The following is a 27070-nucleotide window of genomic DNA, read 5'->3' on the forward strand; positions in this document are numbered from 1 at the left end:
GACCTCTGTCATCATTTCTCCAACGCTGGTGTCATGAACTACGTTCTACAGATGATGTCCGCTAGATTAAGAATGACATCTAAGGCCAAGTTTCCACCTGAGAGTCAGATTTATTCAGAAGAGACAGGTATCTGGGATGTGGGGAATGGGACGGACAGACTTGGCATGAAGCATTGTATAAATGGAGCCTCAGAATCGCTTCAGAGAATTAATGTTTCTCCCTGTGTTTTTCTACTCCTCGATTTCAACAGGCCATTTTCCAAATAAAGCCATGCCTTCTGCAGGAACACTTCCTTGGGTTCAGGGGATTATCTGTAATGCCAACAACCCCTGTTTCCGTTACCCGACTCCTGGGGAGGCTCCCGGAGTTGTTGGAAACTTTAACAAATCCATGTAAGTATCAGATCAGGTTTTCTTTCCAAACTTGTCGGTTAATCCTTTTCCTTCCCTTCTTGTCCTCTGGAGAATTTTGAATGGCTGGATTTAAGTGAAGTTGCTTTTGTAAATGCTTGTGTGATAGAGTCTGCAGAATGAGGGAAGGGAGAATTTGGGGAGAATTTGGGGTATTTGGGGTATCCATCACCTCGAGTATTTATCATTTCTGTATGTTGTGAACATTTCAAGTCCTGTCTGCTAGCTATTTTGGAATATACTATATGTTGTTAATGATATCATTCAGCAGACGTGCATCTGAATGGGCTGGCTCTAGGAGCTAGGGGGTAGGGGCTGGCACAGAGACGCACGCTGGAAGGGTCCTTGCCCATGAGGAGCTGACAGCCAAGGCTAGGGGAGTTCTGTCTTCTCTGCATCAGATCACCTCTCTCACCTCTGTCACTGCCCCATCAGACTACAATGTCTGCAGGTCTTTCTCCCCTGAGTGTGAGCTCCCTGAGCAAAGCAGGATGCTGCCCCTTCCCTTTGTATTCCTGGCTCCTGGCTTCAGTGCCTGGACATAAGTATGGGCATAATAAATGTCTCCCAAATGAGACATTGAGGTTTCTTCAAATGCACAGGACCGTGATGTGACTTAGGATGGACTAAGGACTATGGGATGTGGCTCAGGACAATCCTGAGAAAGCTGCAGCTGTGGCACGCAGGGCCACACTGTCATGTTCATGGACCCTAGACTGGCTTTGTAGCCTCCACGGGCCCCTTCCATACAACAGTATTAAAAATTATATTTCATGACTGCATTGGTATAAAGATGAATACAATCCAGACCAGATTCATGATTATTTATACATTTTTAGTGTATTAACTTTTAATTCTGCTTTTAAAATAAATTAAAACATTTTAATATGCCCTTAAGAGTATCCCAGGCCCAGGCCACTGAGCCTACTGTGCCTCATGGATAAGTCAGCCCTGGGGGCATGTGTGTACATGCATGTGTGTGCACACACATGGTGAGCCAGGCCTTGAAGGGTGGTAAGATTTGGGTGTGTTGACCAATGGAGAAGGGCATTTGGGGCCCTGATGATGGGTGAGAGAGGGAACATGGTGATGAATGGAGCTGGGTGTGGGGAGCCATGGGAGTGGGCCACGGCCAGACTGTGGAGGACCTGGGAGCCCGGCTGAGTCGTGTGCACTTGGCAGTCACTTTTGTAAAGCAGCAGAGGCAGTTGGCCTAACAAGAGCCTTTCTCCTTTTCTTGCACCCTTTACAGTGTGTCTCGCCTGTTCTCAGATGCTCGCAAGCTTCTTTTATACAGCCGGAAAGACACCAGCATGAAGGACATGCGCAAAGTTCTGAGAACATTACAGCAGATCAAGAAATCCAGCTCAAGTAAGCGAAAACCTTCTCTGCATCAGTTTATAATTGGAAATTGACCTGCACCGGGGAAAGAGAGTAGCCCAGGTGTCTGGGGCTTGTTCCCATTAGATCTTCCCCAAGGGGTTTTTCTCCTTGGTGGCTGGCCTGTAGGGCCCCTCTGCAGGAGGCATTGGTGAAGAAACTAGGGGAGCTGGTTGCCACAGACAGTGATGTACTAATCTCCTCTGGGAAGACGGAAGAAAAGTCCCCAGAGAAGAATATTACAGTCTTGGCCTTAGGGACAGCTAGGGGTACAGATTGCTGCCTGCTGCATTTTTTTGGAGTTGGCCATATGGTTGCAATGAATGGATAGATTTATGGACAGGGTGTTTCTGTGCATATAAGAGCAATTAAAGTTGCAACTTGATATGGATAAGTGAAAGTTAAGCACTTATGTCTAAAAAGAACATGCAATTCATTTTCCCCTAGTCATTTAAATTAGTCTGATGCGCATTTGAACTTGTTATCTTTAAAAAGTGAAATCTGTACCTCTGATCTGGTAAGTATCCAGGCAATTTATTGCGTGCCATCCAGGAAGTATCTGAGGAGTGGGCATTTGCTGACTGAGGCATTGGCTGCCATAGCATCAGAGCAGCCTCCCAGGCAGTGGCCTGGCAAGGGGACAGAGGCTGGTGGGAGCAGCTGGCTGAGTGCAGTCAGTAATGGCACGTGCATGGTCTGTAGAGAATATAGAAGCAATAACGAAGCCGATAAAAGTTGGTTTGCATTTTATTATTATCATGCGCCGGTGGTTCTAAACAATGTCAGTGATAAATTACTCCTCCCCATCATGGACCAATGACTACCACTGCTCCAGGGAAGTGCTTTTTATTCTGTTTGGTTCTTAGGGAGGGATGGAATTGGCTGGCCTTTGCTGAAAGGCCTACCAGTTTGTTTTCCATTTGGCAAAAGAAGAAATGGTAAAGCTAGAGTTTAAACCAGACTCCGATTTGAGGGATTTTTTTAAAGGCATACAGAACTGTGCTTTCCTCGGGCAGGAAAAGAGGCAATGGGCAATGTGGGACCTGATGACAAAGGGAAGCAAAGCTGTCTTAGGGGTGGCATGGAGGAGGTGCTGCTTCACAGCAGAGAGAGGTATGGCTATGCTTGGAGCTTCCACTGACACCACTCGTGGCTGCACAGCCAGGCCATCGAGATGCTGTTTCCTGGACCTGCAGGTCCTGGTCTTGCACATGGGCATTTCTTCTGGTGCAGGAGACAGAGAGGTAGCAACCCCTGATCAAAGCCTCAGTCCTTCCTTATTTACTGGAGAGCCCCTGCTGGTTGACCAGACGCAGAACTGGGGATATTTCCTTTACTTCTGTAGCAAGAGACAGCATGGTGCAGAGGAAAGAGTGCTAGCACAATTACCTTGTGGGTGCATGACTTTGTGAATAAGTTAGTTAGCACCCTTTCAGACACCTCTTCTTACCTGTTAATGAGATAACACATGTAATTGCTTAAAAACAATATTTGGCACATAGGAAGCACTTAGTGAATATGAATTATGATTTTTTTGGAGTGGTGACATCTCAACCAAGCCATTTAACCCCTCAGCCTTAATTTCCTCAACTATAAAATAGCAGCTAACTTGAAGTGTAAACTATAAAACCTAATGCAGTATCTGGCACATAGTAGATTCCCAATAAATGCGAGCCAGTATTCTTATAAGACAGCGATGCATTTCTAAGCATCTGGCCTTGTTCTTCTGCCTTGCAGTTTGTGTGGCAGTTGAAATAGACTGGCTGATGGGTTAAGTAGTCAAGCAGACTTTCTGATCTTAGGGGAGGAGACTGCCTTAAAACACCACTAGTTTTCTTTTCTTCTTCTTCTTTTTTTTTTCTTTCTTTTATTTTTTGAGACAGAGTCTCGCTCTGTCGCCAGGCTGGAGTGCAGTGGCGCGATCTCGCCTCACTGCAGCCCCCGCCTCCTGGGTTCAAGCGATTCTCCTGCCTCAGCCTCCTGAGTAGCTAGGACTACGGGCGTGTGCCACCATGCCCAGCTACATTTTGTATTTTTAGTAGAGACGGAATTTCACCATGTTGGCCAGGGTGGTCTCAATCTCCTGACTTCATGATCCGCCCACCTTGGCCTCCCAAAGTGCTGGGATTATGGGCGTGAGCCACTGCACCTGGCTTTCTTTGAGAAACTGGAGACATGAGTTAGGTGGAGAAGAGAAGCCAAATCTGTGTCTAAAAACTCTACAGTTGTGTGCACAGCTCTGAGGAGAGCAGGTCCCTTGGATTTTGAGTGTATTATTATGTTGGTGCTTGTTTCATATCTCTCTGTTCACTAAGTATGTCCCCTTTTCTGCCCTGCAGCTGTTTCTTTCTTTTTTTAACTTTTTTTTTTGAGACGGAGTCTCACCTGTCACCCAGGCTGGAGTGCAGTGGCGTGATCTCGGCTCACTGCAACCTCCGCCCCTCGAATTCAAGCAATTCTCTTACCTCAGCCTCCTGAGTAGCTGGGATTACAGGCCCTGCCACTGCGCCCAGTTATTTTTTATATTTTTAGTAGAGACGGGGTTTCAACTATGTTGGCCAGGCTGGTCTCGAACTTCTGACCTCATGATCCACCTGCCTCAGCCTCCCAAAGTGCTGGGATTATAGGCGTGAGCCACCAGGCCCGGCCTAGCTGTTTCTTAAATTCCTTCTTTCTTTGCTTGTCTTGTAGCACAAAGCAGGCCTCAGTATAGGGGGAAGTACACAGAAACACTGCCTTTTCCTATAGGAAATCAGTAACTTTTTGCTGATTTTGTTTTTATTTACTTATTTATTTGTTTAAATTTATTTTTATTTTTAATTTTTATTTTTTTAGAGACAGGGTCTCTTTCTGTTTTCAGGCTAGAGTGCAGTGGTGCACTTACAGCTCACTGCAACCTCGACTTCCTGGACTCAAGTGATCCTCCTGCCTTGGCCTCCCAAAGGGCTGAGATTACAGGCATGAGCCACTGCACCTGGCCAACTTTTTGCTGATTGTGAATAGCACTCTGCTGATTTCAGAGAGAAGCCGAGACTGGCGTATGTCAGTTTGGATCCCCACTTAGAGACCTGTGTTTCTCTGCACTGACCCCCCATCACAGCATGATGAACTTGGCCCTCCTGTGCTGTCTCTCTCAGGGCTGGGAGGATCCTTGAAACTGATCTGGTTTGGAGCTTTGTCCTCATTCACCTTGTTTACCACACACCCACCTTCCCAGGGCGGGGACCTACCGCTCAGTAAGTAGCTCATCCTGAGTGTTGACATCTCTAATTGTTAGAAGCTATTCACCACCCTGTTATGCTTTCTAGAGAACAAGTCTAATTTTATTTTCCTTGAAATATTTGAAGACAGCTCTCATGTTTTTCTTTCACTGTTTTCCCAAAGTCCATGATTTTTTAGGCGAAATGGCCTCCCTTCCTCTTCCGGAATGTTTTTCCTCCCCATTTCTGCCTGTCTGGTTGTGTTTCAGTGTGTCTGTGTGCTTCTTGAAGTTTACTGGAAATTACAAAAGTAGTCTGGCACAGAGGAGAAAGGGATTTTTGCCTCCCTTGTTCTGAGTGCTGCATTTCCGTTAATGCAGTCTGAGATTGCATTAGGCATTCTGGCATTCATGTCACCTTGTTGACTCATATTCCGTGTGTACTCAAACAAAATTGTGATTATTTTAAATATGCAGAATTGCAAGTTACTTGGTCTCCATTTCTTTGTTGTATTGTTGGCTTTTTGGACTAAAGGGAAAAATGTCTTTTTTTCTGTTACACATGTTTGGATTCCCTATGCCATCCTCCCAAAACCATTTTAGATTCTGATTTTGCCATGTGTTTTATCTGCTACTCCTTTCTTGTCCTCTAGAGATGTGATAAACAACTCTCTTTGGCCTCATTCAAGTCATTGGTAACTGGGGGACAAAGACTTGAAGCTTGGATCAGTCCAGTGGAGACCAACCTCTCCTGTAGACTCTACCGCTCAGGCCTATGCTGTAATCAGTGCCGGGCCACTGAGCTCCTGCTTCTGTGCTCCAGCTGGAAAGTTTATCCTGTTCTTTCCTTCAGTTGCATCTGCTAAATTCCATTGGACTATCCCCAGATGATCTGTAGATATGGGGGTCTCTACACAGATACTCTCATGATTTCCTTGGCTACAACATTGTTTTATTTCCGCTTATTGGAAGAGACGTTAGAGACCGGTGATTTCATTTATAGATAAATGAGTTGATTCAATCATTCAACCTTTATTTATTGAGCATCACCTATATGCCAATCACTGTTCTAAGTGCCGAGACACAGAGGTGTCCAAAACAAATATGGCTCCTCTCCGTATGGAATTTCTATTCTAGAGAAGGATCTGACCCAGAAGGGGGAAGTGACTGTCCCAAGTCTACACAACCCACAGAAGGGATATTTTGGGAATAAATCATGGCTAAACTCCCCTGCTGCTCCAGGCAGTTCTCCTTCTACAGTGCTCTATTGTGCTGTTTTAATAATCTTTCAACTGGGAAGAACTCCTGTTTCAGGAATTAAGCCGTGGACAAATCTTTGAATTATCCTTGAAATCATCCTAATAAGAAATCCAAGGAGGAAGTCTTACAGGGTGCCTCACCCACTTTTCTCATCACTGGAACCTTTTAGACATTTTATTATTTTCTTTCCAAACCAGAGTACAGGCACACAAGTTGAGTGGTGGCTAAATTAATTAATGTTTGCAAGGCAGTGTGAAGAGCATTCATTCATCTTAAATCCCTATGATGACTGCAACTCAGATGTAAAAATTGGATAAATCCTCAGAAACCCTAGGGAAAGTGACATGCCTGTATTTTGTCTCTGTGAGATGCAGACTGACACAGATAAGTGTTTCTCTGGGTGAGTTTTGTGTGGTATCTGGGATGATTTTAGGCAGTATGTGGATGAGAACTTTTAATTTTAACCCACATCAAATTGCAGTTTCATGGAAATTATTGCTTAGGAGGATGTTCAGCAGGAAAAATATAATTAAAGTTAATTCAAAAGAAACATTTTATGTGAATATGGTAAAACTTGTGAGAGTAGTTTGTAAATGATTGAAGATTGGAAAACATTGTAATAAAAGTAAGTGTGGGGCTTTGTATTAAGATTCATTTTGGGAAGAAATCCATGCTCCGTCCCTCATTAAGTGTGAACTTTGGGCGTGTGTTGATGCTTTCTGACCTAGAGTTTACCTGAAGATTAGCTGCCCTGAGGGTCACTGAGCATTAAATTAGATGATGTCTGTGAATGACTGATAGTGAAGCTCATAGCCCACAGTTGACACATAATAAATTTGAGTTGCTTTGCTTCCCCTTCTGTTCCTGGCTGACTGTTTGGCCTTTGCCATTTGTTCGGCCTCTCTGGGCCTTAAGTTTCTTTGCCTTGAAATTGGAACTTTGGTGAAACAACCAGAAAATGCTTCAGCCCAGAAACTTGGTCAGTACTTGCATGGGGGATCACCTGGGACTACCCCAGGATGTGGGCTTGTCTGCTTCACTATAGCCCCTTGAGGGCAAGGTGGGCTCCTTGTTCCTGGTTCCATCCCAAGCCTCAGCACAGTAGTGGGTGCATGGTGAGCCGTTAGTGAATCGTTGTGGAATGAAGGTGGGAGAAAATAAAATACCTGCCCTTCACACGGCAGGGTATTGTGAGGGTCAAGTAAAAGTGCTTTAAAAAATTGTATTATAAAGTTTATTCCCTTGTGTGAACCCAGGTCAACAGAGCCTACGAATAATAATGATGACAGAAGTTCTTCAGAAAGTCTTGGTCTTCTTTCTTTCACAAAATTGCCTCCCAGAACTTTACTAGAAGGGCAGCCATGAACCCAGAGGCCTTAAGTAGATTTACTGGGAAGCTAAAAATATTTTATTTTTCATAGCCCCTTTCATTTTCAAGGTCCTCTCTGGGGGTCTTAGCAATATGTTTACACAGCGGTATGTTTTTATAAAGTTTGCAAAAGTAGGATTTAAAAAAAATATATATATATGTATATATATATATATATATTTTAAAAGAGAGCCCCCTACCAACTTGTGTCAGCCTCAGGCCCCCATCTGCATCTGCTCCTGCCAGGGCATGGTGGGCCAAGAAGCACTGCTCCCCTTCCAAAGCTTCTTCCCTTGCCCTGGAGTCATCCTCACTCCCCATTCCAAGCCACCTGCCATCGCTGTGCCCCCTCTCTGGTGAATCTGGCATTCTCAGGTGGGGTGAGAAGCAGACTGACCCAAGCTAAGGCCTTTCTGATGGGGTTGTTGCTGCTGAGAATCATGGCTGGGCTGGAGAAGAAGAGGACCCTTTGCTGTCTTATTTTTACTGTATATTTCCTTTTCAGCTACTTAAAATGTATTGCTTAGTGATACCTAATGGGTCCATTAGCCTGCTTCCTACTGAACATTTCTGCTCAGACATCCACTTGGTCCCAAGGCCTGTTCCTCTCCCACATCCTGAAATCTTGACTACAGACTCTCCTTCAACTCCAAGTTGCACTGTGCACACAGTCCGCTCTTGAGCAGGTACCTCCTTACAGTGGTTGGGACGTCCTCCTTGGCTCATAGTTGGGAAGTGCATATGCTGGAGCTGAAGCCTCTTGCCTTCCTGTGGTAGGCCATCCTTACATCCCCTCTGAGAAGTTCCCCAGCTCCCCTCTGTTTCCCGTTTCCACATTTAGCGAGGCCCTTGTCCACTGCTACATCCCCCATAGCCAATCCCTTAGCCTTGCCATTGCTTGCGCTGGTCTGGAAACAGAACCTAGACTTGTGGGGCACCTGGGGAAGTTCTCCATCTTTTTATAGCTGGCATGACCCCAGTGGTGTGGGCAGGGCTGTGGATTCTGTGGTGTGGCTGGAAGCCAGGTAGCCTCTCTCTCTACTGTACATGGAACTCAGCAACTTCTGAGTCAAGATCTTAGCTCTGCAGGTGTCTTGCCCTGTCCGAAGTTACGGCCACACCAGTACCTTTTAACTCCAGAAGCCCAGTGAGTGCTGTGTGGGACCGCAAAGGTCATTTTCTAGACCTGCTGAATTTGGCTAGAACAGGTAGGGGTGGCTTTCAAGCTGTTCCTAGGGCTGACAAGCCGTTTCTGGGGGTACATACATACTGCAGTCCGTGTGAATGGCACTCTGCGTGAGAACTGTGATGATTTGAGTTGGATAGCGTACAACATACATGGTTCTCTTCCATGGCCTGGAGTTCCTTATCTTGCCTTCTCCAGTGAGGACTAGGGCTGCAACTGGCCTGGTATGGCTCCTGATTTGGGGCTTCTGAAATATTTGTTTTTAAGGATATGAAGCTCTCTGGAGCTTATAAGGATTTTGCCAGGAAAAGATAAAAAATATCTTTGGACGTTTTGTCACTGGGCTGGAGATGACCCCTTTGGAGGACATATCACTTGTTGAGGTCAAGGGGCGGCAAGGGACAGGACTGGCAGAGAGATCCGGGGCAGCAGCCTGCCATCCTGACTTGGGTCTGGAGTTTCTCTCTCCCTTCAGCCAGACTTTTGTGTGGAGTCAGTGGCTCAGCTGCCACTTCCCTTATGTTCATGGCATGAATCTGGCTTGTTTGGCCTTTCTTTTTCTTTTTTGTTTCTTTCTTTTTTTTTTTTTTTTTTTTTGAGATGGAGTCTTGCTCGGTCGCATAGGCTGGAGTGCAGTGGTGCGATCTCAGCTCACTGCAACCTCTGCCTCCCGGATTCAAGTGATTCTCCTGCCTCAGCCTCCTGAGTAGCTGGGATAACAGGCGTGTGCCACCACACCCTGCTGATTTTTGTATTTTTAGTAGAGACGGGGTTTCACCATGTTGGTCAGGCCGGTCTCGAACTCCTGACCTCGTGATCCACCTACCTCAGCCTCCCAAAGTACTGAGATTACAGGCATGAACCACTGCGCCTGGCCTTTTTTTTTTTTTGAGACGGAGTCCCACTCTGTCACCCAGGCTGGCGTGAGTGCAGTGGCACGATCTTGGCTCACTGCAACCTCTGCCTCCTGGGTTTAATCAATTTTTCCTGCCTCAGCCTCCTGAATAGCTAGGATTACAGGCACTAGCCACCATGCCTGCCTAATTTTTATATTTTTTAGTAGAGACGGGGTTTATGCCGTGTTGACCAGTTGAACTCCTGACCATGTTTGTCATGTTAAACTCCTGACGTCAGGTGCGTCAGCCTCCCAAAGTGCTGGGATTACAGGTGTGAGCCACCATGCCCGGCCTGTTTGACCTTTGTGATATGGCTGTGACTAATACTTTTTGGAAGTTAGTCCCCGGGGTTATACTGGATTTTACTTAGGGAAAAAGGTCATGCCTCTCTGGCTGTCGGATTTACTGATAGTACTAAGGACTCAGTGGGGTTTGATTCTGGACCTTTGATTCTGGTTTGATTTTTGAAAATCAAAAAGATATGAGCTCCAGGGAGCAGGGTGGCTTTGGTGACATGGCAAGATAGTTGGCTGTGGCAGGGAGTTGAAGGAAGTGGGTAGAAAATTAACGTCTTGTAAATATTCCCTGGGAAATACAATTTGGTGTTAAGAGAACAGACTTGGCAGCCAGATTGCTCTAGGTTCAAATCTTGGCTTGATGCTTATCAGCTGTGTAACCATGGATAATTCCATACATCTCTGTGCCTCAGTTTCCTCAAAATGGTATAACAGTAGTACCTCCCTCAGGACTGTCGTGGCAAATTAATGGACTAATAAGGGGAAGCACTTACTACAGTGCCTGGCCCAGCATAGGTACCAGGCTTGTTCTTTAGCTCACTGCTTTTTCACAATCATCGTAAAATGTAGGGGATACTCACATGAAGGAGCTGAAGTTCAGAGAGGCCAAGTAACTTGCCGAAGAAAGCACAGCTGGCAAGCAGCAGTAGTAAGACCAGAATTCCAGTTTCTCATGCTCTGTTGTTATATCCTAAAGAGAGCAGCTCTGGGTAGCCAGAAGCTTCCCTAAAGTCACAGGACATGGGGTATGGACTCGCTGGGATGAGAAAGGAGACAAGAGGGCTTTGGAAAGAAATGCCGGATTCACTCCCCTTCCTGTCTTCAGGCACTGTTGGAATGTTTCCCAAGGCCCATCTAGAAAGAACAACCTGTGACTCACAGTCACTTCTCATTTTCCGCCTGAACCCCCTCACCCATTCAGGCAGCTGCTAAAGTTGAGGTTGCAGCCTCAGACTATATTTTCTGTCCTTGTGGACCCCCAGTGTGTCATCTTGTTGGGAGATCTGGTGACACACGTGTCAACATAATGTCATCAAAATGGAAATTCTTTGAAATCTTTAGGTGATTGCAATTCACATTCTATATGTATGCACTTGTCAAAAGTTTTGATTTGAGGCCTTAGAATTATATGTTTTGAAACCTTTCCACGTACCATGAGTTTTCCCAGACCTGTCAAAGCCAGGCTGCATCTCAGAAACCAGGTCCTTGATTTCCATCCAGGGCAAGGGCCTGGCCTCAGCTGGGCTGTAAGCAGGTGGGGGTGGGGTGCAATGCTCCACTGCAATGTTGAAATATTGCTTGAACTAAATCAAATCAAAGGTCAGCTTTACTCAGACACGAATAGAAAACACAATTGCATTCGATTACAGAACAGCATGAACCCCCACAAATATCAGACTGCCTTTAAAAGGTTTTGAATTCTTAACATCAAGAACAGTGTTGCATGTCTCCTGCTTTTCCAACATAAGGTTTATTTATTCTGTGGGTGGCAAAGAGCAATTTGGGAGTCCAGTTTGTTTCTCATTGAAAGCTTTCCCATTTCTGGTCCTCTAGTCACTCTTGCGTTGAGGCACCAAAAGGCAATCTCAGTGACACTGTTCAACAGACTGAGTTGCACTGGATAATGATGCCATTTTGCACTTTTCATATATTATTACATTGAAGGCTTCAAACAGCACTAGCAGGGGCAAATTGGTATTATTATCTCCATTTCATTGGTGAGGAAACTGAGGCTCAAAAGGGTAATATCTGTTGTCCAAGATTACAGAGTAAAGCTGTACATTGAATCGGGGTCTGTCTGACTCCCAGGCTCAGCATTTTCTCCCCACACTATGCTGCCATGTTGCTTATTCCAACATTAGGAAGCATAGGTGCCATCCCCAGCTTTTGAGGCCAAAATCATGATGAAGCATTTTTAAAACATATCATTACATTGCTGATATAGTGGAAAGAACCAAAGTTTTGCAGCCAAAGCTGTCTGGGTTCAAATTTACCACTTGTTTGTTCTATGACTCTGAGCAAGATATTCTCCAGATCTGTTTCCTCATTTGAAAAATGGGAATAATAATAATACCTTTGTTTACAAGCTGTTCTTAAAGATTCTGGAAAATAATGCTAATAGTGTGCCTAATGCTTAGTAAATATGAGTCACTTTTCTATGCCCACAAAGCACTACTATGTCCCTTAATACATTTTGTTAATATTTATTTATTTATTTATTTATTTATTTATTTATTTATTTATTTTTGAGATAGAGTCTCGCTCTGTCGCTAGGGCTGGAGTGCAGTGGCCGGATCTCAGCTCACTGCAAGCTCCACCTCCCGGGTTTATGCCATTCTCCTGCCTCAGCCTCCCGAGTAGCTGGGACTACAGGTGCCTGCCACCTCGCCCGGCTAGTTTTTTGTATTTTTTAGTAGAGATGGGGTTTCACCGGGTTAGCCAGGATGGTCTCGATCTCCTGACCTCGTAATCCGCCTGTCTGGGCCTCCCAAAGTGCTGGGATTACAGGCTTGAGTCACTGCGTCCAGCCCGTTAATTTTAAAAGTTAGAAAAAAATTAAACTATTTATACATTGTGCATGTTAATTCTTCCTTAGACCAGCCTTAGGAAGGATCTCATCCCTAACTTGTAAACTCATCTTTTTTCCATTCTCTTTGTGCCTGGATTTCTCAGGGCCATGCAGGCTGATTCTAGTCCCATGTTGTGTGGTGGTTGAAGTGTCTGGCCCCTTTTTTCTGGCCCCTCAATGCCTCAAACTCTCTTTTCTTTTTCTCTCTGCCTCTTCTGTTTGATGTAGTCTTTCCTGATTCTGGACTCTGTTTCTTCATACTTTCTATCTCTTACCTTCTCTTCACTCCTTTTGTCTTCCACGTGTCCTCTCGTCTTTCTGCCTCTCTGGTCTTCAGGCAGAGTTTTCTTCTCAGCTATCTTCTTTCTTTTTCTGATGTTGGTTCTTTGTTTCTTCTTCTCTTTCTGTTCAGATCCAAAATTCATTTGGGTCAATGTTATGTCTTAGTGTTATCTTCCACTTCCTTCTGAGCTTCCAAGCCAGCCTGACTGTGTCCTTCCACGCCCTGGCCAGTGTGACCAGGACATCCTTTCCCTCTGGGGCTGCACTGGCTCTTTGGGGGACTTGTTACATTCAGGGTCTTCAACCCTCATTCTAGGGGCTTCCAGTAACCTCTCCCACCTTCCCTCTTCTCAGTAAGACGTGGGTATTGTCTTATTCTGTTTGTGCTGCTAGAAGAAAATTCTTGAGAGTGGGTAATTTATACACAGTAGAAATTTACTTCTCACAGTTCTGGAGGCTGGGAAATCCAAAATCAAGGTGTGGGCAGGTTTGGTGTCTGGTGAGGGCTGCTCTCTGCTTCCAGGATGGTGCCTTGTTGCTGCATTCTTAGGAGGGGACAAACAGCATTTCCTCAACTGGCAGAAGGAACTGGAGCCACTCCCTCAAGCCGTTTTATAGGGGCCCTCAGAGAGCCTAACTGACTTTCCCAAGGTCATATAACTGGAAATTTCTGGAACTGAGTTTTTTCAGGTCTGTCTTGGTATCCCTTGGCAAGCCTTCTCTGTAGAGAAGGAAGCATCTCCTGGGTTGGAAAGCCCAGGCTGGGATGAACAGCATGGGTGTCCTTAGGCTGCGTGCACCACACACCCCTGGCCTACTCTCCCCTGCCCTAAGGAGTCACCTGAAGGAGCAGCTGCATCACCCTGCCTCACCCCTTCTCCTGAGCACCCACCAACCTGGTCTTCCCAGAGAGTGCTCAGCTATTGGTGAAGCAGGCAGCATCTGTTCTTCAAGAAGACAGCAGAGCATCAGGAAAACAAAACACTAAAAAATACCATAAAGCCACTGGACTGTATTTGTTACTAGCCCTTGTGTAGCAGAGAAGTTTCAAGGTCTTATTTATAAGGCTGGACAAACTCAGTGTGATTAAAACCACGAGTTAGAATTTGCCTCCCCCTCCCAGGCCCTGCCCAGTTGACAGCTCCTAGCAGGCTGGGAGACCCCCACCCCACCCCCACCCCCACCCCAGGGGGTCCATTGAAGAAGACATCTGGACCTGGGATACTGATGCGATTTTCCCTACTTCTGTTTTTTCATTTGCCTCCTCCACCCACTTCTAAAGCAGCTGATTGCTTTGGTTCCTTTTCATGTTGAGCAAAAGAGAAGACAGAGATCTTGAAACCCGAGCTGGGGACTGGAGGGCACTGACCGAGAGTAACCCCGTCTGGCTCCGCTCAGCTCAGCTCAGCAAACGGCTTCCCTCCTCCGCCTTCCTGAGCTGCCCTCCCTCCTCTCCTCTCCTCCTTCTTCTCTTGCCTCCCCGCAGACAGCCTAACCCCTTTCCTCCCTCTCTTCCCTCCTCCCACCTTCCTGGTCCTCTATGCTCAGAGAACTGAAGGAACACTGAATGGCTGGGAAAGCAGGACCTCGCCCCCACCCCACATCACACCCCTCCGCCTGCACGTGCAAGTGCGTTCCTCAGCTTGGTCCCAGAGGCTTAGATGTGTGGCAAGAAACTGAGGGTTCTGCCTCGTTTCTTCCCCAGCCCACAAACACACATTTCACCTGTGCTTTGTGCTTTTTCCTTTCCTTTGCCCCACTTTATGGTGCACACAGCGAAGCTCTTGGCTAGTTGGTAGGCCACTGCTCCTCCAGGCAAAACCAAGGAGGCTGAGCTCAGCAGATCGAGTATTTTGCTCTGTATTGAAGAGACTGTGGTGGGAGAGCTCTCCTGACCTTCTGCTGGATAGTGACTTTCTTTTCTGCTGGCAGCAGTAGCCCAGCTCCGCATCCTGTGACAGAGGTCATACCTTCCAGTTACCCGAGCAAACACTTGGAGCAGCAAGTCAGCTTTTTCCCCTGAAAGAGCACGTTCACGTTCTTGATCTTTGGTTTGCGCAACAACCTGTGAATGTTATCAGCCCCCTTTTTCTTTTTTTTTTTTTTTTTGAGACAGAGTGTCACTCTTGTTGCCCAGGCAGGATTGCAATGGCGCGATCTCAGCTCACTGCAACCTCTGCCTCCCAGGTTCAAGCAATTCTCCTGCCTCAGCCTCCCGAGTGGCTGGGATTACAGGCATGCACCACCACACCCGGCTAATTTTGTATTTTTAGTAGAGATGGGGTTTCTTCATGTTGGTCAGGCTGGTCTCGAACTCCCAACCTCAGTTGATCCGCCCATCTCGGCTTCCCAAAGTGCTGTATTAGCCTCATTTTATATCCAAGGAAACTGAGGCTTAAGGAGATTTAAATAAGGGGGAAAGTAAGCTTCATGATTACACAGTCAGGAAATGGCAGAGCTGACTCTTGAATTCAGACCCTCCGATGCTGCATCCAGCGCTGATTTTGTTTTGCCCTGTGTTCCTTTCAATGTCAGGTTGAGAAGATCTCAGAGATCATCTTCTCCAACCCACACATTTTACTGATTATAAAATCCGGGTCTGCATTAACTCGTTGGCCAAAGTTAAATGGCTAAATGACTATCCTGTTCAGGAAGTATTCCCTGTCTTGTGTGGAATGATTGGTCTTTTGTCCAGGTCACCTTCCACCTATATCTGTCCTTCCAGTGACTGGCAGATATGATCATTCCTGGTGATTCCCTGTAAAATATTAGATTTATTTATTCTTTTATAAAGTTATGAATAGACAAGTCAGTCAGCTTCAACCTTTCCTTTACCTTATAGATAGTATCAGCAGAAAGAACTCAATAACTCTGTCTTAGGAACTCAGCCAGGCTAATATGTATTGTAATACACACATACATATGCACACACATACACACATGTGCATACGTTAGATCACAAATTCAACATCTCAGCTTAGCTGCCAAAGCCACTTCTGTGTCTTGTCTATTCTGAATATGCTTTACGGTTAAATTAGCCACAAATCTGTTCAGATCAGTCATTCCTGAAAATGAAGATATTAGCCATCCTTTACCTGGTACCTTACTCATTGCCTGGATTATACTAGGTCTGCAGGTACATTTTCTCATTTAACACCTAGCTCAGCCCAATGAGGCGGATGCCGTTGTCATCTCCATTTTATCATTTAATTAACTCAGCCTTCCTCTGTCCTGTTGACCTGGGCTGACGCAGCTGAGTGGGCTTAGCGGAACTCTTGCGTCCTCTTCACCTGGTTTGTTTCAAGTTCATGTCCTGCTTCATCTTTTCCCTAACTCACTGCAAGGTGAATTTACTTCTCTGCAATTGGCAATTCCCCAAATCACATCAAGTCATTAATTTATTCACTCATTTGTATTCATTCATTTATTAGTTCATCCATTCATCCATTCATTCATTCATCCAATTCACTGAGTGCCTCCTCTGTGCCAGGCACTGCTGGCTTTGGAAATACAAATTCTGGCCCTCAAGGAGTTTCTGTTCTTCTGGGGGCAGGATATATCACGGTGACTGCAGCTTGATCTGTGTGGTACTAGTGGGAAACATAGGATATTGGGCACAAAAGAGTCACAAAACGCTGGGCGCGGTGGCTCACACCTGTAATCCTAGCACTTTGGGAGGCCAAGGTGGGTGGATCACCTGAGGTCAGGAGTTCAAGACCAGCCTGGCCAACATGGCGAAACCCTGTCTCTACTAAAAATACAAAAAAAAAAAAAAAAAAAAAATTAGTTGGGTGTGATGGTGGGCACCTGTAATTCCAACTACTTGGGAGGCCAAGGCAGGAGAATTGCTTGAACCTAGGTGGTGGAGGTTGCAGTGAGCCAAGAGCAGGCCACTTCACACGAGGTGAAAGAGCAAAACTCTGTCTCAAAAAAAAAAAAGAAAGTCACAAAAAAGAGCCAGCTCTTAACCCAGCTTGAGGGTGGGAAGGCCCGGGCAGGCTTCCTGGAGGAGGTGACTCATGGACCATGTCATGAGGATGAGGTCAGAGGAGAAGGTACGTTTCAGACATCTGACTTTCTAGATATTCTTGGCTTTTCACCCATTTTCCTGCCAGCAACATAGTGGAGAAGACTGAGACCAGCAGGTACAAAGCCACTGTACTCTGTCCTCACCCCCTCCTTTTTTCTCCCCTTCCTACCACCCAAATCTGAGGTTTTGAGAAATCTCCCCTCTGATTATCTGCTTGTTTATTCATTTGTTGAGAATCTACTATGTGCATAGCATTATGACCACAAAATGCCCTGGTCATTGTCATCATGAGAGGTCTTGCCCCTTCCTGTCCAGCCACAGCTCCCAGTGATTTTTGACTCTGTCCTTTTCCAGAACTTGGCTCCAGTCTGGTTGCTCCCCATAAAGCACTTACAGATAAACCTCATCTTGGGCCAGCGCTTCCATTTACTGTCTCCTTTTGGCTTTCTTATCCTTCCTTCTGCCTTCTTGAATTGATTTGCCTCTTTATCTCCCCTTTCAGCCTTGAAAGTTCCTCAAAGGCAGGGACTGTGTTCCATCTTTTCTATAAATGGCAGTGTAGTACAGTGGTAGAGTTGAATGAAAGAATCTTTTTGGTAATCACAAATTATTACCATATATTGAGCACCTACCATGATGAATATCTCTGGTCTTCATATCTTTGAAATGTGGATACTATTACCTTCACTTAATTGGTAAGAGAATTTGTGCTCAGGGAGGTAAAGTCACTTCCTCACAATCACACAGCTATTTCACAGTGGAGTACGGCATCAAATTGAGGTTTTTCTGGTCCCAAACCCTGATGTTTCCTCCACATCATTGTTTCTCAGACTTGATTGGAATCACCTGATAAGTTTTATTAAATTCTTTTTTGGAGACAGAGTCTCGCTCTGTCACCCAGGCTGGAGTGCAATGGTGCAATCTCTGCTCAGTGCAACCTCCGCCTCCCAGGTTCAAGTGATTCTCCTGCCTCAGCCTCCCAAGTAGCTGGGATTACAGGTACCCACCACCACACTCAGCTAATTTTGATATGTTTAATAGAGACGGGGTTTCACCAGGCTGATCTCGAACTCCTGACCTCAAGGGATCCGCCCACCTCGGGCCTCCCCAAGTGCTGGGATTACAGGTGTGAGCCACCGTGCCCAGTCAAGTTTTATTAAATTCTGATGCCTGGGTCTTACCCTAGCAGTTCTCATTAGTTGCTCCATGGTGTGGCCTGGGCTTTGGGATTTTTGTGAAGCCCCCAGCTGAGTCTAACAGGCAGTCATGTTTGAGAACCAGTATACTACACCATGTTGCCTTCCTGTTTTCACACAGGTTGGTGCTAGTGCGTGACTCGAAGCCTACACGGGTGGATTTCCACGTGATCAGGTTGCAAGTTCTTTGTAGCTGAGGATCTTTGGCCCTCCCTGCTGCTTCCCCACCCAGCGAACCTACCATACCACGCACGTGCACAGCCAAGGGTTGTTGACTGTTTAATCAGCCTCTGGGTTCTTATGTCTTATCGGGGGATTCACTGATAGGAGGTTGGAGCTTGATCACATCCAGATGTTCTCATCTTCGGAACAGAATAGTCTTATAAACATGCTGAGCACACTCACTGGTCTGGAGAGTGTTGCAGGATGACCTAGGCCCATTGCAAGGGTGGCCTGGGTCACCCTCCCACACTTCTGCCACCCTGCTTAGGAAGGAGGGAGCTGTTTCGAAGTTCCCTGGTGTAATATGATGTATTGCTCTGGCTCTGCTCAGGAGGACTCTATGGCCCACCTAGTCAGTGAGCGTTAGCTAATACCTGTATTCTGTTTCTGTTGAGGTTTCACAGAGGCCTTTTTTGACCCTTCATTTTATAGGTAAGGCAGTGGAGGCACAACTACATGAAATGACCCGACAAATAAATGGATATAGAACCCAGGTTTCTGATTCCCAGGGTGGTGCTTTGTCCACGGTTGTACAGTGATCAGTGTCTACCTTTTCACACCAGTCCTCAGCTGAAGCCACCAGCTTACACCTTCCTTCCTAGTTCTCCCAAGAACAGAAAGTGACCCCGGATGTCGCTTGCTGTTCCTGGGAAGGCAGTTCTAGTGGTTAGCCATCCTGTTCACTCCTGGGGTGTGGCCTGGGGATGGTCCTGACATCCCTGGGCTCTTCCTGGACCTGATCAGCTAAAAGGAAATCTCCTGGGATGGTGCTCAGATACTTTTGGAACCTTGTCAGCCCTAATCCCATCTCCTAGTATTTAGTATTCAGCTACCCTTCACTGGGCAGTAATTCTGTGCCAGGTCTGATCTGGGCACTGGTGGTACTGAGAACACATATTCCCTATCCTGTAGGCACAGTCTGGTGGAGGCAGCATGCAAGTAAAACAATGTTCCTTAAACTCTGTTTCCACACCTCCCTCCCTGAACATTAAAAGTGCAAGGGATACTTATTCAAAATGTAGATTCGTGGTCTCTGCATTGTAGACCCACTATTTCAGAATTTCTGGGGATTGGGCCCAAGAAACTGCATTTTAGCATGCTCCCTAAATGAAGCTCAGGTGCTCTGAGGTTTGACAGCTGTAGTAGAGAACCCGATGGTAACAGTGTACAGTCATATGTGATGGGAAGCATCAGGTACGTAGCAGTTTGCAGGAGCACTGATTCTGAGGGACACTAACTGGGTCTAGGAACAGCTACTGGCTGTCATGAGGGATGACTAGGAGCTAGCCATAGAGGGGTAGCAGTGAATCATTTCTCTAGCGATGTGAATCTTGCTCAATGTGTCCTGTCTATATAACTCAATATTACTGAAGTTTGCCTATAGCAGAATACACCTGGGTCATGCAGCATTAATGAGAGACTGGCTGGGCTGTCAGGCCCTCCTGCTACTTTATCTCTGCGTGTGACCCTCTTAGCTCCGAGGATTAACTCCTGTCCTCATTAAGCCTCACACTGTAGCCCCATTTTCAGATGAAACCTGTTTCTCTTCCAGTAAATGATTTCAGTTTGCAAAGTTTGCCCTCTAGAGGTTGCTTAGTGCCTGGGCCTGTGGACTCAGTTCGTGTGGTCCTGATGAGCTGGTTTCATCGTTATTACAAAGAAGTTAGGCTGTTAGGAGAGTGGGTTGGAAGGAGGAGAGGTAGACAGTCAAATGAGTCAGGGAAAACTATACTGTTTCAGAGTCATAGGGCTCCTACCAAGCATCTGGTCAGAAACCTCTCATTTTGGAGATCAAGAAACTGAGGTTCAAAAAGATGACATGAAGTACACAGTGACGCCACCAGACACAGCCTCCAACTCTAGGGACTACAATTCTGGATTCTTAGTGGTGCTTTTTCTGTTTTGCTGCACTGGATTGAAGCCTTTTCTAAATGTACCAAGAGGTCCTATTATTTAGAGAGATTCTGTATGAAATCCTTTAGCAATCAAATCATTCAATAGGGCTGATGGTTTAAATATATGTTTATGTGTTTTCCTAAAGCCCGGCAGACCTGGGTTTTAGAGCTTTGTATCACATGTTTTATGTTTGGAATTAAAATGAGACCATGTCTGTGAAGGCATTTTGATATGCATAATGCACTCTGCCAGTGTTTGCCAAAACATGGTCTCCAGGTCAGCAGCATCAGCATCACCTGTAAGTGATTCTCCTGTCACATCCCAGGCCTGCTGTATTGGAAACTCTGGGGGTGGGGCCCAGCAGTTTGCATTTTAACAAGCCCTCCAGGTGATTCTGATGCATACTTAAGTTTGAGAACCGTTGCTTGCTTTGCATTAAGTAGGAGATCAGTCTCTGCAGCTTGTGGGAATAAGGCTTTAAATCTCTCCAATTTTAACTCTGTGAGATGGCGCTGGGGAGACGGGAATGAAAGGACTAGTGTGACAAAGCTCAGGTGGGATGGGCGAGATCATTTCAAAGTTTTGACTTCTTGCTTGAAAAGCGAGGAAGGCTGGGTGTGGTGGGTCACGCCTGTAGTCCCAGCACTTTGGGAGGCCTAGACAGGTGGATCACAAGGTCACGAGTTCAAGACCAGCCTGCCTACATGGTGAAACCCCGTCTGTACTAAAGATTAAAAAAAAAAAAAAAATTAGCCAGGCATGGTGGTGCACACCTGTAATCCCAGCTACTTGGGAGGCTGAGGCAGGAGAATCTCTTGAACCCGGGAGGTGGGGGTTGCAGTGAGCCAAGATCGCACCATTGCACTCCAACCTGGGCGACAGGGCGAGACTTCATCTCAAAATTAAAAAAAAGAAAAGGAAAGGCTGTGTGTGTGTGTGTGTGTGTGTGTGTGTGTGTGTAATGGCACCATCGCACTGTTTGAGTTGAGGAGCACATGCTGGGTGAGGCTCAACATGTTACCAGAAAGCAATATTTTCATGCCTCTCTTGATACGGCAATGCTCCCCTGTCTCATTCCTGTGTGCGCTTAGCCAGGCGACTGTTGATCGTCAATATTATGATATGTTTCTCCACTGTCCCGTTGTGCCCACTTTTTTCTTTTTTTTTTTTTTTTGGAGTTACTTACTAAATAAAAACGAAACACTATTTCTCAATAGACTTGAAGCTTCAGGATTTCCTGGTGGACAATGAAACCTTCTCTGGGTTCCTGTATCATAACCTGTCTCTCCCAAAGTCTACTGTGGACAAGATGCTGAGGGCTGATGTCATTCTCCACAAGGTAAGCTGACGCCTCCAGCTTCCTCAGTGGGGCTGATGGCAATTACGTTGTGCAGCTATTGGAAAGAAATGAATAAGCCCCTGTCCTCGTAATGGTGGTGAAGGGGAGGGAGGTGGTTCGAATTCAACTTCACTTAATTTTACTTCCCTATTCAGGCAGGAATTGCCAGACCATCCAGGAGTGGAATATGCAACCTGGTGTCATGGGCCAGCTGGTTGAAATAAAATTGATTTCTGGCTTGTCACTTGGCATTTGTGATGACTTCCTCCTACAAGGGATATATTTTAAGTTGAGTTAAACTTAAAATAGTCACAGTTCTGAGACAATAACCATGGTTAAGGATTATTGATCTGGAGGAACTCTGTCTAAAAAATTGAAGACAGGAGACTTTAGATAAGGGTATATTTGGAGACTTTAAGAATATTTTTTGTTTTTTTTTTTTTTTTTTTGAGATGGAGTCTCGCTCTGTCACCCAGGCTGGAATGCAGTGGCATGATCTTGGCTTATTGCAAGCTGCGCCTCCCGGGTTCATGCCGTTCTCCTGCCTCAGCCTCCTGAGTAGTTGGGACTACAGGCGCCCGCCACCAAGCCCAGCTAATTTTTTCTATTTTTTTGTAGAGACGGGGTTTCATCATGTTAGCCAGGATGGTCTCGATCTCCTGACCTTGTGATCTGCCCGCCTCGGCCTCCCAAAGTGCTGGGATTACAGGCATGAGCCACCGTGCCCGGCCGACTTTTAAGAATTTTATAAAATCAGGGCCAGATGCAGTGGCACTGAGTTGAGAACCGTTGCTTGCTTTGCATTAAATAGGAGATCAGTCCCTGCAGCTTGTGGGAATAAGGCTTTAAATCTCTCCAATTTTAGCTCTGTGAGACGGCACTGGGGAGACAGAAATGAATGGACTAGTGTCGCAAAGCTCAGGTAGGATGGGCGAGATCACTTCAAAGGTCTATAATCCCACGTCTATAATCCCAGCACTTTGGGAAGCCAAGGGAGGCAGATCACTAGAGGTCAGGAGTTCGAGACCACCGTGGCCAACATGGGAAAACCCGTCTCTACTTAAAATACAAAAATTAGCTAAGCATGGTGGCATGCGCCTATAGTCCCAGCTACTTGTGAGGCTGAAGTACAGGAGAGTCATTTGAACCTGGGAGGCAGAGGTTGCAGTGAGCCAAGATCTTGTTGCGGCACTCCAGCCTGGGTGACAGAGCGAGACTCCATCTCAAAAAAAAAAAAAAAAAAAGGAATTTTTATAAAATCAGGAAATAATATTAGTGTTTTTGTTGAATTTTAACTTTAGAATCATAGAAAACTTCCTCTGGCATCATTATTAGGCAGCTCTTGTGCAATGGGTAGCACCAGACCCAGCTTGCATGGTTATTGATTTTTCAGAGATACTTTTCGAGCATATTCTCTGGCAGAAAGGGGAACTGCTTCCTCCCCTGTCTCATGTCTGCATACTAGCTTGTCTTTACAAGAAGCAGAAGTAGTGGAAATGTTTATTCTTGCAAATAACCTTTTTGCTTCACATGATCTAGAATTTTTAAAATTAGAAAAATGTGCTTACCGCTTGCCCTTCTGAAACTAGGAAAATATGCCTTATGTTTACCAATTGTGTGGTCAGGAGAGGGGCCAAAGGCATCAGGCTTTTGAAAGTAGTTGCATTTAGCATAATTTCCATTGCCCTCTTCCAATTTCATATCTGTCACATCTAATTAGTTTAAAATAAGGGGCATCCTAAGCATGGAGATGGTCCTTGAATGGTCCTTGGAGTTTCTGTGTTGTCAGTATTCTTTTTTTTGAGCACACAAGACATTTATTGAAAAATTCTTGGGATCAGTACTTGTGTAAGGAAAGGAAAGGGAACAAAGCATGATTGGGCAGAGGCAGAAGATAACATCAACAAAGGCCCTCTGTTGTTAGTATTCTTTTTTTTTTTTTTTTTGAATTGGAGTCTTGCTCTGTTGCCCAGGCTGGAGTGCCGTGGCATGATCTCAGCTCACTGCAACCTCCACCTCCCGGGTTCAAGTGATTCTCCTGCCTCAGCCTCCTGAGTAGCTGGGATTACAGGCATGCGCCACCACACCTGGCTAATTTTTGTATTTTTAGTAGAGACGGGGTTTCTCCATGTTGGTTGGCCAGGCTGGTCTTGAACTCCTGACCTCAGGTGATCGTCCGCCTCGGCCTCCCAAAGTGCTGGGATTACAGGCGTAAGCCACTGCACCTGGCCTGTTGTCAGTATTCTTAAACACAGACGCTAACTGTAGGCTGACAGCCTAGTGGCAAGGACCAGTTAAAGAAACAAGTAGAACTGAAGTGTGCTTGAGTGTCTCTGGCAGTCAGCAAAAACTTAATGGGAATCATGGTAGGCCAAATGCTCTGCTGTATTTCAGAAGCTACATGGGTTTTGAGAGGCTTTTGGTCCATCGCTTACCTTAGGTGGTTTTATAAGCACAGCAGCCTGCACCAATTTAAACTAACAGGGCAGTTAGTAATGGTATAATAAAGAGTCTGCATTGTTCATTCATTCAACAAATACTGGCTATAATGTTTCAGCACTGTAGATGCAAAGTGAGCACGATAAATAGGCTCTTCTTCTTTCAAAGCTTGTGGTCCATTAGACCATGTATGAAGAAGAATTGTTGAGGCCCAGAAAGGCAGTTAAGTAAAATATGACCAAGAAGAGGCTCTCTAGTGGGTTTGGTATAAAGAAAATATAAGAATGACTTAGAATTGGCCTCTCAATGAGATGATACGAGGCCTGGCTTTCTGGCACTCTGCTCTAGGGCAAGTAAAATGGAGAATTCCAAATTCTGAAATTGTTAGAACATAGTTCTGTGTCTTAGTTAAGTATCTATACTTACAGATAAACAGCATAAATGCTTTCTCCCCATATTTCAGCCCAATACTACTTAAAGACAACATAAATTGCAAAATAGTGAGGATGTTGTTCCTCTAATAAAAGTGGTTCCAGGAATTCAGACTCTGGATTCCTATTTGCCAAATCATGTGTCCCACTCTTAAGAAAATGAGTTGGACTCTGGATTTTTCTTTGCAAGAGGGACAAGAGTATGGGAGGTATTGAGTTAATGCAACCTGCAGGTTTTAAGTGTCCTGTCATTGTGCCTTGTGCTTTGACACATTCTGAGGTTCAGTAAAGAGACCTGATGCATTGGATTGTTGCAATGGTACCTGTTTTAAGATCTTCAAAGCTGTATCGATAAGAAGTTCTCCCAAAGACTTCAAGGACCCAGCTTCCGATCTTCATAATCCTGTTGTGCTTGTCTCTCTTTGCATGAAATGCCTCCAGGTATTTTTGCAAGGCTACCAGTTACATTTGACCAGTCTGTGCAACGGATCAAAATCAGAAGAGGTGATTCAACTTGGTGACCAAGAAGTTTCCGAGCTTTGTGGCCTACCAAGGGAGAAACTGGCTGCAGCAGGGCAAGTACTTCATTCCAACGTGGACATCCTGAAGCCAATCCTGGTGAGTAGACTTGCTCAGTGGAGAAACTTCAAACACTAATGCTTTTGGAATGTGAGGTTTTTCCTTGGACAACATGACTTTGTTTTGTAGAAAAGTATGGCTGGCTGGGAGTCTGTGATATAATTTAGTTCAGTGGTATTCCAAGTGTTCTTAGTGTTCTTTCAGACTTTTGGGCCATCTCCCAAAGGGTGAATGGGAGGAATAAGCTGGGTGTGGCTGAGTTTAAGCCAAAAGTTTTTTGTGCTTATTTCCATCAGAGAAGACCTGCATTTTCATGTTTTTACTATTATAATACTAAGCAAGAGTTCTTTTGAAAACAGGTTCTTCATATTTAAAAAAATAAAGTCTTGAAACCATTGATGGGAAGATGGATATCTATTTATGTTTAAAAACCCATCATAAAGATGACATGGTGGGGCTGTCAACAGTTGGAAGGCCCTGGAATTAGATGAGACCACACTAATTAGCTTAATTAGTAATAAAATTGCAAGGAAAAAATCCAACAAAGTTTTTTCAGCCTAGGAAGCAATAGTTCAGAGAAGCACTCTGTGAGAATACCCATTCATTCTTAACCAAAAAATGCAGGTGAGCCTGAGCAGTTTGGCGATCAGAGTGTTTTGTATAGTTCCAGAACAAATATGTCTCTAGGTGTTCTGAGAACTCTGGTGAAATTCCTCTCCTTACCCCAAACATCATAATTTAATATCCGAGATTCTGATTTTCCACTCACCAGCTAGATTCTCTGAAAACCAGAGGAAGATTCCTGGAGGAAGAATGTCTCTGGAAAGAGATGTTCCTTATTATAATAAAATGAAATTGTAATACTCTTGGATTGTGTATAGCACGAATTCTTTATAGAGAGTTGGTCTTCCCAGGGAATTAAGAATATTCAGTTTCTGGACCCTGTTGCCAGATCATACCCTAGAATGTGACCTTGGAAACATACCTCGGGATTCATACCCTTGATTGACAATCAAAAAGTTTTTGTATTGGCCAGGCGTGGTGGCTCATGCCTGTAATCCCAGTACTTTCAGAGTCCAAGGCGGGCAGATCACGTGAGGTCAGGAGTTCGAGACCAGCCTGGCCAACATGGTGAAACCCTGTCTCTACAAAAATACAAAAAATAGCCCGGCATGATGGCGGGTACCTGTAATTCCAGCTACTCGGGAGGCTGAGGCAGGAGAATTGCTTGAGCCTGGGAGGTGGAGGTTGCAGTGAGCTAAGATCCATCTCACTCTGTTGCCCAGGCTGGAGTGCAGTGGTGCCATCTCGACTCACTGCAACCTCCGCCTCAGGCTCAAGCGATTCTCATGCCTCAGCCTTTGAGTAGCTGGGACTACAGGCGCCTGCCACCACGCCAGCTATTTTTTGCATTTTTAGTAGAGATAGGGTTTCACTACGTTGCCCAGCTGGTCTCGAACTCCTGAGCTCAAGTGATTTGCCCACCTCGGCCTCCCAAAGTGTTGGGATTAAAGGCATGAGTCACCGTGCCCGGTCCCATGTTATAATTTAAATTAAGGTATATTTCTCTATGGGGATCTTTGCAATCCTAAGGAACTGGCCTAAAAAGTTAGGGAAGCTGAGTTGTGCAGACGTTTGCAGCCTGTTGGTCTTTTTTGTGCTGCGAGTCATAGAGGGTCAAAGGTTATTATGAATGGTAAAAAAATTCATTACGAAACCATTTTCTTGGACTGTTTTGGGCTGCTTCACTACACGACCGGAATGCTCACCCTTTCAGTTGGAATGATGGAAATTTTGGAAAAGATGGGTGTTGTTAGAAGACGTCATAATTTGTTCTGGTGCTGTGCCCATTCATTCCATTTGTGTTTACTCTTTAAACACCTATTGTGTACACAACCCAGTAAAATCCCTCCACTCCCGTAATGCCTGAATTACACTCATAGTAGAATGACTGTTTAGCCCTCATCATCTGACGGTTAACAGCTCACGTTTCAACCTGACAGTAGCTCTCTGGGAGGATTAGCAGCATGACAGAGTGCAGGGTAATGCACCTTCAGAACCATCAGCCACACTGCGTCCCATCCTGCTGT

The 27070-nt window shown here is 45.4% G+C and overlaps 1 protein-coding gene across 3 annotated transcripts in view; it reads left to right on the top strand.

Moving 5' to 3' along the window:
- Positions 1 to 27070, top strand: part of ABCA1 (ATP binding cassette subfamily A member 1) — a 147660-nt gene that overhangs the window by 44601 nt on the left and 75989 nt on the right. For all 3 annotated transcript variants that reach the window (XM_050761840.1, XM_050761838.1, XM_050761839.1), the window contains exons 4-7: positions 252 to 393; positions 1664 to 1782; positions 21410 to 21531; positions 24843 to 25019. In XM_050761840.1, the coding sequence (XP_050617797.1) occupies positions 252 to 393; positions 1664 to 1782; positions 21410 to 21531; positions 24843 to 25019 (560 nt within the window). The remainder of the gene's footprint in view (positions 1 to 251; positions 394 to 1663; positions 1783 to 21409; positions 21532 to 24842; positions 25020 to 27070) is intronic.

The sequence above is a fragment of the Macaca thibetana genome, chromosome 15, assembly GCF_024542745.1.
Source record: "Macaca thibetana thibetana isolate TM-01 chromosome 15, ASM2454274v1, whole genome shotgun sequence".
NCBI classification, from domain to species: domain Eukaryota; kingdom Metazoa; phylum Chordata; class Mammalia; order Primates; family Cercopithecidae; genus Macaca; species Macaca thibetana.